This window comes from Podarcis filfolensis (genome assembly GCF_964270895.1).
Source record: "Podarcis filfolensis genome assembly, chromosome: 11".
Taxonomy (NCBI): Eukaryota; Metazoa; Chordata; class Lepidosauria; order Squamata; family Lacertidae; genus Podarcis; species Podarcis filfolensis.
In genome coordinates this window covers 35,882,240-35,896,014 of record NC_139613.1, presented here as the reverse complement: position 1 = coordinate 35,896,014, position 13,775 = coordinate 35,882,240, and the positions used below count along the sequence as shown (strand labels likewise).

The window sequence follows — 13,775 nt, the reverse complement described above, 5'->3', positions numbered from 1 at the left end:
CAGTAGCCATTCTGAGTTCAGCATTGAGAGATCACATTTGGACTTGTGTTAGTCTCTCTGGGACTGTGGGTTTGCAAACTATTGAATACATTACTCTGATTCTTGCAAGGAGCTTTCTCTCTTTCGTCAAATATAATATACATAACAGTGATCAATTTATTGAGTATTCCAAGTATAACGCAAGTCATATTGAAGGCAGTTCTTAACTTTATTAACTGTTTAGGAACATAAACTAAATTAGATTTCTCTCTTTACTAAAATGCCCCTGGATTTAGGGAACTTGTTACTTAAATGTATAGATAAATGTTCTAAGAATGGGTTTACAAAATAACACAATGGAAATATATTTTGCTGGGAATTTCTGAATCTAATGAGGTTATGTAATTATTTATTATAGAATTAAACATTTCAATTACTGTATGTCCAAGCTCTGGACAAGGACATTTTAAAACTATAGCCCTGAAGTATTAAAGAGAATATTAAAAATGAACTGCTTGTTAAAGGAGTCCTTCTGTGGAATGTATTTGTTCATACCTCCTAGGAACCTTCCACTAACCAGCTCCACCCATTATATCAGAGTTTCTGGCTTGCAGATGGGCCTAAGCTTATACAGGGACACCTTGCGCTTTACAAATATTTCTCTTTACGAGGACATGGGTGCAGCTGTGGGCAGCTCAGCTGCTTCCAGGGAAAGGAAGTCTCCTGCTGCCATCGCCCCTCTTCTGACCTGGCTAGGGCTAGAGCTTGGTCCCCCCCCCCTGCAGCCAGCAAGCCTGGCTTAATAGACTATACTATAGTGTAAACATAACTTTTATATGCACTGGGAAACTTTTTAAAAATGGTGCGGCTCACTTTATTGCGATACTTGTTTTATTGCGGTCGTCTGGAACCAAACCCGGCATATCTCCGAGGTATGCCTGTACATTTTTCTTTTCGGAAATTAGCCATTGGCTATATAGGTGTAATTCATGCTGGTGAACAACCAAGATGTTAGAACTAATGGCCATGAAGATTAATGGGAAAGGAAAATTAGATCTGGTCTTGAGAATTTTCCTTCTGTGAAGTTTTATTTGTTTAACTGTGCTATATTCTTTGGCTTTCTTACTCTTCCAAATAGGGCCATATACTGGAAGATTAGTAATAACTGCTTCCATGCAAGCTAATTCTGTGGTGGTTCTGCATTGTGGAAAAAGTGTGTTCTGGTTATTCTTGGAAGCTACATATCTCATGACATTTTAACTGGCAGGGACTAATTTAATTTGTTTGGGTGTAGTATTTTTTAAAAAATGGTGCAACTCTGATTCCATAACGTTAATCACTCTGCCTAATAAATGGTGAGTGGCAACAGGATTGAAGCTCAGTTGAGACCACTGACAAACAAGAGGGCAAAACCATTGAGGACTGAGTACGTTCAGTAGCCACAGAATATTAGAATGGCAGCAAGGAAGTTCAGAAATGGTTCTGTGACCAGCCAGGGGAAAATAGTGGAATGCCTTCCTTGGTGTGAACATCTGGTTAAAACCCGAAACAAGAGCATTCCTTTTAGTAAGAAGGATACACTGCGACATCTTGTTGTACGTCCCACTTGTTTCCTGCCTGTTTTTCTGCAAAAATATTTGTGTTGACATAAGATGTTTTGTCACTATACACCTGAGAAAGGAAAAAAGGGGGGGGATAACTTCTTAAAATGTTAGTGTTGGTTTGACTTGGGGTCAAAATAGGCAGCAAGAAGAGCAATTTTTTTAAAAAACATGCTCATATATAAATATGTTCAAGGATGGATTATCAATGGCACAGTTGCAACAGGGCTGTTTTCAAGGGGCCCCAGGCTCTGACCTTACTTTTTGTTTTAAGGGAAGTTAGGCAGCCCTCTCAGAAAGAAACTTAGGAGGCAGGCAGGTTCAGTCAGCCTCACTCCTTCCACCATTCTGCCTTTTTAGCCAAGGAGTTTCTAATTAATCAGATTAGTTTGTAATTCCTTTGTTTGGGATATGACACTTTCAGCGACTTCCACATTCTAAATGCAAGCAAGCACTATAGCCACTGAGGGAGGAAAGAAATCGTTCCTCTGTGTTCCTTCAACCGCCTGCTGCCCCCAGAACCAGGAATGTGCAATTGCAAGTGGATTTAGAATAAGTGAAGAAGGGGGCGGAACTTTTACATGTATGCTCGTAACTTCTGGTCCCAGTTCAAAATAAGTGAAGGGAGTTCACTCATCTCTACCCAAAATGGCCTTGCTTACCATCAGTGGTATCTGCAAGACCTGGCAATATGCTTTATGTGCATTTTCGAGGTGGTAATTTTTTAAAAAAGAGTATCAATATGTGTAGAGGTAAATTACAACACTATTTCAGTTTCTATATTTTGTAGTGGCTATTTCCATTCACTACTCAGCATTGTGGAAGTTACTCAAGAAGATACCTAATTCATATATTAATACTTCATTGGAATAATCAACAATTCTTTCTTTCTTTTTGAACAAATCAGTATAGTGTGTATGCTTACACATTTATTTGGGATACATCATTCCCACTATTCTTCGGAAACATTCATCTAAATATATACATTCGGATATATGATTTAGAAGATGAGCTATCTGGCCCTCTTGTATGGCTGGAGCACTTTTGTGAATAAGTAGGTTACATTTTTTAATCTTTTCAAGGGTTTTTCTTTTTAAGAGACTTTCCTTTTGAGTGTCGCACCCTCCCCCACAAGTACATTTCTTCTGCTTTTGCCCTGTGGAAAGAAATTAGAACTGTGATTTGGTATGCTAAATTACCTGTACTAAAAACTGTAATTTGCAATATTAAGTCATCACTGTCATAGTTTTAGAGTTCTTTCCTCTTAAATCAACCAGCCCTAATTACTTTTTTATTATTAAAGATGTTCATAGTGGCAATGAAGCTAGCTGAAAGTGTTAGTAACAGTAAAGTGTATTGCCCACTTAAACCTATTCCAAACAAATTGTATCCTTTTTTGCATTGTAAGTCCATAATTTCAGTTTAAGCATCCCCCCCCCTCTTTTATCCTTTACCTTTCTAATGGTATCCAAGCATTATAATCTGATATCATGACATTGCATCAAGTTGGAGAGGTTAGTTAGACATTGGTATGTGTATTGAGCTCAGGATGATGCTATATAATGTACACGAATATGCAAAGCTTTTAATTCTACTTGGTGATTTCCAGCAATCCCCTCTATTGGCTGCATCACCCTTAAAACTGTTTTTGAAGGTAGGGGGATCCTCTGAAATGAGATATTGCATGGAGAGCTGCAGTCGGTACAGAAGATTGCTGAAAATTTGGTGCCTTGCCATTTGTGTGTGGAAGCTGCTTCTGCTAGCCCAAAACCACCCTTGGATACTACTAGAGCTGGACAAATATTTCAGTTTTAGTTTCTCCTAGCTTCTCACTTTTCAAGTTCAGTTCACCTTTCCACAGCAGTCTGCAGTAAAGAGGGGTTCTCATGAAAAATCAACCACTTTAGTGTCTATTTCTCCTAACTTACACCTCTTCGTACGCAATTTGCCTAATGTGAACATTTTTGCAAAGCATTTTTGACTAATGTAATGCATTTCTGTATATTATTTTCACTATTATATGCATGCTTTTACCATAGTATATGCATTTTCGTTGCACATTACCTGGCTGTGGAACTGCATTGAATAACTCAGAAAGGGACGAATTTTGAAGTATGTCTATGTTTCAGTTTGCGTATCGTTTTGCAAAATGCCAATTAGGCAAGTTCGCCTTTACATGGGGGATTTCTACCACTTCTGCAGATACAACCTGTTAGGAATGGGCCTGAGTGAGGAAGTTCCCAAGTGTGCCTACCATGTTTCTTGTTCCTGGTTAGAACAACTCAAGGAGCAGTTGAAGGTCCCACGTAGCCTCTGCCTCTGCTACACTAGATATAACAATCAGCACTCCTCCCTTAAGACAGAAGCAGTTATTCTGTGTGCCTAAACAAATGGTAGCTTTATCCATGATAGCATTGCATTCTGTATTTTTGGTGCTGCTTTTCTAATTCTTATTCTCCATTTAATAGACTGCCTATTTGTAAGATTTGTTTAATGCTTCTAAACATAGCTTCAGTGTGTTCTAGCCTTTTTCCCTCCTCCCCCTTCTTCTTTAGGCTCCTTTTGTATTTAGCTCATTCCTTCTCATGCTTGTGATCTGTGTCCTTATTCCAGGCAGGGCAAACCCCTGTATTTTCTAGTCTACTGAGATCCCATTCCTGCCAAAGGAAAGGAAGAAAGAGAGGACTATTTTCCTTGTATCTCCCTTTTCTTCTATGAAAAATCTTGCAACAAAGAATACGGCTCCTTTTCCCTGTAGTGTGAAGAGATTTCAGACAAAACACTTAACCTGCATCCAATCAGGATTTGCTGCCTCTGGTTGCCAAGGGAACTTCTTTATATTCACATCATTTTAGCATAACTCAATGACTACAGTTATTTGCAGTGACTTGGTGGGAAAGCACTGCGCGTTGGTGACTTTTCCAGTGTTTTCTCTAGTGTTTTGGGTAAGCCTTGCTGGAGAATATCCATTATTTCTCCGTAACACATAGCTAACAGAAAATGGCCATTGTAAGGAAACGATATAATACACACACAAGTGAAACATGCACAGGAATATTACCCATTGTCCAGAATATATAGTGAAAGTTGTTATTCATTGCATATTTGGTGAAGGATCAGTTTTCTAAAACCTAGTTCACCTTGAAGCTTTTTGCAGTAGCGACGAAACGATTCCTGAATCTATCCCATCTGTGGTGGGGAAGACCAAAAAGGAATGTTGCCTGTGTAATGTCAGAGATCAGTATCTGCCTCTGTTCTGAGTCATAATGAAAGTCAGTAGTGCTCCGTACAATACATATAGATAACACTGGGCAACAATTTTTTACTTTTTGAACGTTGTCTAGATTTCTACAACTGATTTAGGGTATTTTTGCACTGCTGAATCAGGAAATGGCATCCGTTTCTCTCCATCAGGTCAGGTTTTTGTGCTATGTGGATTTGAAAAAAAATCAGATATTGTGACAAAATCGATTACATTTTTGTGGCATTATCAGCTGATTTTTGTCAACACATATCACCCTAAATATGTTTTTAAGAGAAAAAAAATGTTTTTCCAACAACATATATTGATTACCTGATAGAAACATCGATTACTGTAAACTGAATGGTGGGCATTGATAAAGGTAAGTACACGTAAATTGCATGTTGCTTCACCATTTTTCAAACTTCAGGGCTTGAACTTCCATTTCTTGGAACTCCTGGAATGCTCAGCGGCAAGGAGGTCTCTCTTCAGAGTCCAACAGTAGTCAGCCATCATGACTGCGTCCCAGCGACCCTGATACCTGGTCTCCATCTCTTTCATGTCCTGATGGAATCTCTCCCCCTGCTCGTCACTCATTGAACCCAGGTTCTCAGGCAACCGGTCCATATGTGAAAATAGGTAGTGCATCTTGACGCTCATGTTGCAGCCCAGGTTTCTGAAAGCAGTCAGCATGTTGTTGACAAGTTCTGCGTAGTTTCTGGCCTTATTGTTGCCCAGAAAGTTATTCACTACCAGAACAAATGCCTTCCACGCTTCCAGTTCCACTTCGTTCATTGAGTTTCCGAACTCTGGATCTCTGATGAGCTGACGGATCTGAGGACCGTCAAAGATGCCAGCTTTCAACTTCTCCATGGTCAATCCTGGAAAAGCCTGGCACAAGTAAGTGAAGCAGTCACCATCCTTGTCCAGAGCCTTGGTGAACTGCTTGATTAAGCCGAGCTTGATGTGCAGCGCTGGGAAGAGTATTCTGTCTCTGTCCACCAGAGGGTCGTTGATGACGTTCCTTTCTTTGCAAGGCACAAATTCCTCCCGCACAGGCCAGTCCTTCTTCGTGTAATGCTGAGCACGGTCCCTACTATCCCACATGCACAGAAAACATGGGTACTTGGTGAAGCCAGACTGTTGTCCCAACAAAAAGTTCACCATCTTCAGGTCAACACAAATAAACCACTTATGCTGATCATAACCAATTTGCTCCAGCTCATACTTCACCGCTTCATAGTTCTCCTTCAGTGTAGTCGAGTGAGCCGGGGTATAGAGGCAAACTGGTTGCCGTTGTGTAGCAGAACACATTTCAGTGATCGCTTGCTGCTGTCAGTGAACAGTCTCCAATCTCTGGGTGCATACTGTTGCACTCCAAGCTTGAGCAGAAGCTGCGCAATATCTGCACAGTACACCAAGTCCTTCTCTTCTGAGAAAAAACGGAGGTACTCTTGATGCCTGTTGCAGAAGAAGCTGATGCGAGCACTGTCAGAGAGGAGGTTTTTTTCCTTCAATCTGGATGCCAACAGTTCGGCAGAGTCCTTTGACAAGCTGAGGTCGCGAACTAGATCATTCAACTCCTTTTGGGAAAATGGACGTGGAGCATCATCTTCAAGAACCACTTCTTCTTCTTCATGTCCTTCAACACTGGAGGCATCTTCGTAACTAATGTCAGGAAGTTATCCGAAGATAGACACTGGAATTTCATCACAATGAGCTACAGGACAACGTGCTGATTGAAGATCAGGATACTTGAGGCTGCTCCGGTTCTTTCTGTTGATCCCAGTCACATCAACAGCGCAGAAGTAGCAGTTAGTGACATGGTTTGTCGGCTCCCTCCAAACCATGGGAATTCCAAAGTTCAGACTCTTCTTGCCATTGGTCCACCCACGTAGAGTCTCGGCGCATGCCTTGCACACCATGTGTGGCACCCAAGCTTTATCCTGGTCACCAAGTTTGATACCAAAATAAGCATGGTAAGCAACTTTATGCTTTGCTGCACCAATTTATGGAAGATTTCGAGGTTTTATGACTTCAAACTGATCCCTTTTCGACATAATCACCCAGAACTATCGGACCTGAATACTTCTTTTCATTAAAATAATCATTTCCAATCAAAACAATTATTCGACATGGCATTTTAGCCCCACCAACTTCTTCTAAAATGCTCCACACAAGCGTACATGTGAACAAAAACGTCAAAAAATAACATGTGGCCATAGCTCAAAAACTTGACCTGATTGAGCAAAACCAATGTGATTTTTGGATTCAGCACATCAGATTCGTCCTAAATCAACTGAAAAAATGCAGACAACAAATTTGTTGTTGACCAGTGTAATGCATGAATATATCCAGTGGAAATCTGGTAGCCTTCCATATTAACTTCCGTATAATATGTTGTGGTTGTGTATTGAGTATTCCTTCTGAATCTCACCTGGTACATTTCGGCATGTAGACTGCAGAATATATTTATATTTATTTTTCAGGTGTGGCTTTGTTAATAACTGTTAAACTTCATCCAAAGTTGGCTAATGGGCAGAGAGAAAACTCTCTCCTGCCCAGTCTACAGTGCCATTGATCCTCATCCAAACAGCCCAAAAATCATATTAAGACCTCCAGCTGCCCTTGCTGCCTTTGTCAGCAGCTAGAAAAGACATTTATTAGGTATATGGCAAGCTAGTGCCATTAATTTTCTTTGTGTAGCTAGTTAAGAGCCCATTAAATTTCACAGGTAAAGGGAATACAGAACATGCCCTGAATTCATCTCTTTGTGGGAATGAATAGGCTGTGTATATAAATGGAAAAACGTGTTGCGTAAAATTATATGGGTCTCTGCTCATGAACAGATTTCAGATCATATTCTATTTAGGCTAAAATTGTGCATCTTACATCCCAAGGGCTTGTTCACACATTCCTGTTAACTGTTTGATAACTGCAGCAATGACTTGTATGCGTGTATGAACCAGCAGAGAGAATTTTAACATTACTAGAAATGTTGAGCTGAAGCATTTAGCTGCTAGTCATTCCTTGTAATCAAGTTACTAAGCTGATGCTGCAACAGAATAACATGGTTGCCCCAATGAAAACTGTTCAAGTAATGTGCCTGCATCTGTGAATCAGCTCTAAATGTCTGGAATCTGACAAAATGTCTGTAGCCATCTAATCTTCAGCAAACCTGCAAGCATCTTAGGGGTGTGTGTTAATAAAGTTGAAGCAAGCTACTAGGCTTGAGAAGAACACACACACACACACACACACACACACACATATTCTTTTGAGGGATGGGGGAGAGAAAGTGCAGGAGGCTGAATATGTTCTGTCTTCCACTCCTGTTCCAAGGATCATAAAAATTTCACAACCCTCCCCCGCCCCGTTTACTTAGCATTGCTGTGCCCTAGATCTGACAATATATACCTCCAGTAGCTATAATGAAATCCATGGAAAGGAGGCACAAAGAATCGGGGGGGGGGGAGGGGGGAGGAAGACATCAAATGATGGCAGCTTTTATTCCCTGCTGTTGAACTGAAAATGGGTAGCTAGTTTGCAACCAAGGCTGGGGGAAAAAGCATTTAAACTTTATTTACAAGACAATAAATAATACAAAACCTACCTGACAAATACTGGAGATGAGTGCTGTCATTGAATTCTTATATTGTAGCTGGTGATATTTTCCTTGAGACTCACTGAAATGAGCCATAAGTACTATTTTGGGAAGGAAAATGTTTTTACAGAGGCCCAAACAGTGCCATTGTTGCGGAAACATTGTGTGTTAGATGTGCGGTCAAATTGCTTGCCTTTATCACATTTACGTGATGTATTAACTCCTCCGTTTATACATGGGGATATCAAATTTGTAGATTCAGACATTGTAGAGCTGCACATCTTTGTCCTGGCCTTTGTCTGATCCACCTTGCAAGGATTGCTGCCCCAGATAGTTTACTCCGAGATCTAAATAGTGTCGCGTTTAAAACACACAATAAGAGCTTAGTTTGGAACAAGGATTTTCACCTCAAATCTTATCCTCCATGCCAGCATTAGCAAGATGTGATTTGTGGGGGTCCCAGCCTGAGCACGTTCATGCCCCTTGCTAGGAGATTCCTGCTTTGTAGGGGGTTGGACCATATCTTTCATCTTTCAGATTTAAAAATAAGGGATCAGCAGCCTCACCTGTCCTAGGGACAGTCTACAGCCTATCTAACAATCCGGGATAGCAGCAGGAAGCAGCAGGAAACGGCGCTGGAATAAGGGAATTTCCCGCAAAAAAGGGAAGGTTGACAGCTATGGGTTGGACTAGATGGCCCTTGGGTCCCTTCCAGCTCTAAGATTCTGTGATTCTATGAAATGCCAGTCTATGGTGCTACAAGAACTTTTAAAAATATTTGCATGACAATGCTGCTAGATTTTTCTTAAACTTAGAGCTGACTGAAGTGCCATATCACATTAAGGAAAGTAAACTGTATTCCATTTCCAAAGACTTAATTTTCAGACATATTACTTCCTCCAGTATTGAACTCTGGTAGAGCAAACAGGATAGGAGGCAAAAGGGGAACCACTGAGAAACAGGTGAGATGTATTTACATACTTGGATGAACTCGTATGGTGAAGTCTAGAAGAGTTATTTTTTTAAAAAAAACCCAACAGGGAGAAAAAGCACACATGCCTAAAACAATTCATTGGGGGGGGGAGTGGTTAGTTTGGTCTGTTTGAGACACAGCTTAAAATGTCCTAGAGGGCACACGAGTGACATTTTGGAGCCCGAAACAGGAGCAGTCTGGATGTAGTTGGACAGCAGCTCCTGTTAATCTGAGACATGGACCACATGGGTTGACAGGGGCTGACCACATGGGTTGACATGGGTTGACAGAGTCCCAATGATTTCTGGGACGCCACAGGTTCCTGACCCGTGTGTTAGGATGTGAGGATGCACTGCAAGATTTTAGGCTACAGCTTACCAGGGAGCAAGCCCATTGAACATAGCTGAATTTACTTCTGAGTAAAGCTATATCAAGTAAAGCTTGTATAAGGTTGTGTTCTTTACTGTGTTATCTCAGATGCAGTTTTTCAGACTCTTTTATCACAGGATTCTTTCAGAATTAGAATAAACAAGTAAGGACTTAATCCTTGCAGCAAGATTTTGCATGTTCATAAACATGGCATTTAGAATATATCCTGCTCCCTTCTTACAGATTCAGAAGACTGAGATCTCTGGTTGTTTACATTTCTGGTTGTTTTCTTCAGCGTTCTGTAGTTCCCATGGCTACAAAAGCCATTTCAAGAACTCATAGATTCCGAAGCCATGCTGATAGAATTCTGCAAATTCTGTTTCCACTGCCCCTCCACAGAAATTCTGCCTCTGGTGTGTTTTCAACATGCCTCTGGGACTAGATCTTCAAATCAAACCCTGAATTAAATGTTTCCAAACAGAAGTAACACTTCATTCAGCTATCATGACGTTAAGCGCAGGCTAGAAATATGCATGTGACTATTACAACAGGTCCTCCAGCTCTCACTGACATATGTCACTCTCTGGAATGCTCTGTGTCTGAAAAAACGGCCTAGAACTTTGTGAACTATCTGGTGCGGCAGGCCAAATTCTGTCATTAAGGGGGGAAAGAGCCTGCACTAGATGGTTTTGGTTTCTTTCAGCAGGTAGCCTTTCTGTAATATCACAAACTGCTGTTGAAATCTTTCCTCCATTTCATAAGCAGTTTGCCGTATGGCGAGTACCCCAGCCAGCCAATTAGGAGCCCTGCTTGGCCTCCCAGAGGAGAGGGTAAAAGTAAATAATGTGCATCACTTTTTGTTCTCGCCTTTTTAATACATTAATATGTTTTGAGGGGAAATCATGACCTGCTGATTTATTTATGAGTAACCGAAACGGCAGAAGATTTTTCAGAATCTTGACAAAACACCCATCTTGAAACTTGTACTGTATTGGATTTAGAATTATTTGAGGAGTATGTGGAATCAACAAGGTCTATATATTTTATTCTGCTATGTAGCATATTATACCACCTTATAAAAGTTACTGCAGAGTAGTTAAAGGAACAAATTTTTACACCCCCCCCCCCACTGAATCTCTTTTGATTTTTGGGAATTCCAGAAAAGCAACAAGATTAACCTGATAACTCAAATTTAAAAAACCCTTGCTTTTGTTAAAACTAACCACACACAAACATACAATGGAAATTAAATAGCTGTAAAACTGTTGTTTGCAATTTTACCCAGTATTTAAAAGACAATTATTTCCAGAAAGTTGGCACTTGTAACCATACAGATGATAAAATTGATTCCAGTTACAGTCCATCTTTGTTTGGACAGGAAATACCAGTAGTGTTTGAAAAATGGATTATTAAGGACTTTTGGTTCGCTGAAGGTGGCTCACACAGCAGCGTACTAGGAAAAAGTGTAGCATTTCTCCAGCCCAGATTATTTTCTCTGCAAATCTTTGGAACAGGAAATAAAAAACAGCTAATGGTTCACGGGGCATGTGGAATTAGTTTAAGCAAACCTCAACCCTTCTCCTTCTGGCTGCCTCCTCTTTCCTATGCTGTTTTGTCTATGCTTGCCTCAGAATATGTCAACAAATTTCCTTTAAGCTCCAAAGAGGAGTGAGCAGTGGGAATGCAGGCAGTATAGTGGTCCTTTCCATTAAGGGGGAAAATTTAGAACAGATGTGCATTCAAGAAGGTACAAGTTGGTCTTGTTAAAATATTTGTAAAGAAAAATAGCTTCAGGATCTTCCAAATAAATCTCTATTGAGCTCTAGAGATATGAGAAAGGGGTATGGTTTTTGTTATTCTGATAGCATTCTTTCCACACAATACTTGATGATGAATCAAGATACGCTTAGATCTGGGAATCTAAACTGAAGAGGCATAAGTAGGAACAGAAAACAGTTGTGACTTGAGGCTGGATTATTGTTTACTTAGTAGTTAATGAACAGAATAATTGTTTCATGGTCCTCTTATATCATCAAATTTGCTGGAAAGAATGCTGCAGCAGCAAAATGACTAATTAAAATAAAATCCTATATATCCTAGAGGTCTACAGCTTTGGATACAACTACACAACCATGCTTACTATATGTAGGATTCCTGAATGAGGTTTTCCCTTAGGAGATAAACACTTAGGAAATATCAGGGTATAGTTTGATGTATGTTATCCAAGTGGCATGGATCATTAAGAAGAGGGTTTGGGGGCTAATATTTTCACAGGGACAAGGAAAACACAGTGACCCTTGCAAAGTGTTTTTTTTAAAATGCATTGTCATTTCTAAGCATGAATGGCATCCAAATGTATATTGAATCATTACAATTAGTTCAGTAATATTTGGGTACTTAAATGCTACCTGATGATTCATTCTTCCAGTTCAATTTCTAAAGAACAATGGTGCAAAAAATGAAGCCAATATTATTTTAATAAACTTACGTATTAGACCTTAAGACATATTGAAACAGAACAGAACTTTTCTTTTTTGTAATGTAGCTTTTATTAATTTTCATATTTAAACTGTTTAACAAGGTTGCATTGAGATTAATCTTTGTTTACAGTAGAGCATATGGTGTGAAACAATTACTTAAAAATAAAAATAAAACAACAATAAACATTCAGATGTTTATTCATTCAGATAAACATTCAGATAAACTATTAACAAAATTGTGGCAAAGTGTATATACGAAAATTTTTACAGTTACTACAAAGAACATAACTTTTATGATACTCCTTGCAGTTTGGTCTTAAAGTGGTGTAATGACATTGTCATGTCATCGGTCTCTGAACATTTTTTAAATTTGCATGTTGTTATGTGTTTAAAACATGCTGTGCATTTATAAAGCTTTTATCATCCCAACTAATGCTTTGGCTCTATGATTTGGACATAGAGTTTTGAAGTTGGGGAAGAAGGAGAGAGGAACAGGAGAAGCTCAAGCTTCTCCTCCCAAAACCCTATCCAATTCTGCTCATGACATCCATGGCCCTTTAACAAATATTAATATGTTTTAGGCTTCTTTAGAATGTCAGTTGATATAGTAAGGCATATCATAGGTCAACGGCAAAAGTCAATTAGTATTATTAGTCTTAGTTTGCCAAATCAGTCATTTTGTAGCATGAGTCCACATTCTACTTTATTGGCCAGTTATGTTTTGCCCATTTGACATCATGGCAAACCATGTTTTGTCTGCACTGAGCCATTGTGCATCAAGTATTGAAGTTAATTTATCTCCAAAATGTGTACTTTTACTTCCCTATGATTAAGAACAACATACCACCACTCTTTTCTAATACAGTGGGGGAAAGGCACAGAAACATTGCCAAACCCTGGAAAATTGAAGTGCCTGTCCTTAGAATCCAGGTGTGTCTGGTTTCTTACTTCACCAAAGAAGCTTTTATTATCTTGAAATGTAGATATACTGCTGTCAGCAGCAGAAAATGCATTTCAGAAATGTGAGCTGATAATATACTGATACTTATCTCTTACCAAAGTGCACAGGATATGAAATTGGCATCCTCAACATATAATAATAATAATAAACCAAGTTGCTGAATTATTGGAACATATATCTAATAAACTGATACAGTGACAGATGAAGGTAGCCACTATTGCGTACTCGTTTTATATGCCCTCTGTGCACACAGTTCAAAGTACAGGAAAATAACCAATTCCACAATGTGTGTGTGATAGACACACACACACACACACACACACACACACACACACACAATTTTAATGGTGGCTTCCATGTGTTTCTAGGGAAAACTGTAATAATTCCAGTATGACCAGCAAAACTTGCCTTTGATTGCTGATTTGGCCTCTTTCTCATAATCCTTAGGACAGTGAAAAGAAAGGATTTATGAATAAGCTCTATGCCATCCAGGAAGTGTGTGTCAGTGTCCAGAACATCCTTGATGAAGTGGCTTCCTTTGGAGAAAGAATAAAGAAGTGAGTGTTG

General features: G+C 39.5%; 1 protein-coding gene across 13 annotated transcripts in view; it reads left to right on the top strand.

The window, feature by feature from the left end:
* MCTP1 (multiple C2 and transmembrane domain containing 1) overlaps window positions 1–13,775 on the top strand; it is a 180,321-nt gene that overhangs the window by 162,532 nt on the left and 4,014 nt on the right. For all 13 annotated transcript variants that reach the window (XM_083576633.1, XM_083576639.1, XM_083576641.1 and 10 more), the window contains one exon: window positions 13,656–13,765. In XM_083576633.1, coding sequence (XP_083432759.1) covers window positions 13,656–13,765 — 110 coding nt within the window. The remainder of the gene's footprint in view (window positions 1–13,655; window positions 13,766–13,775) is intronic.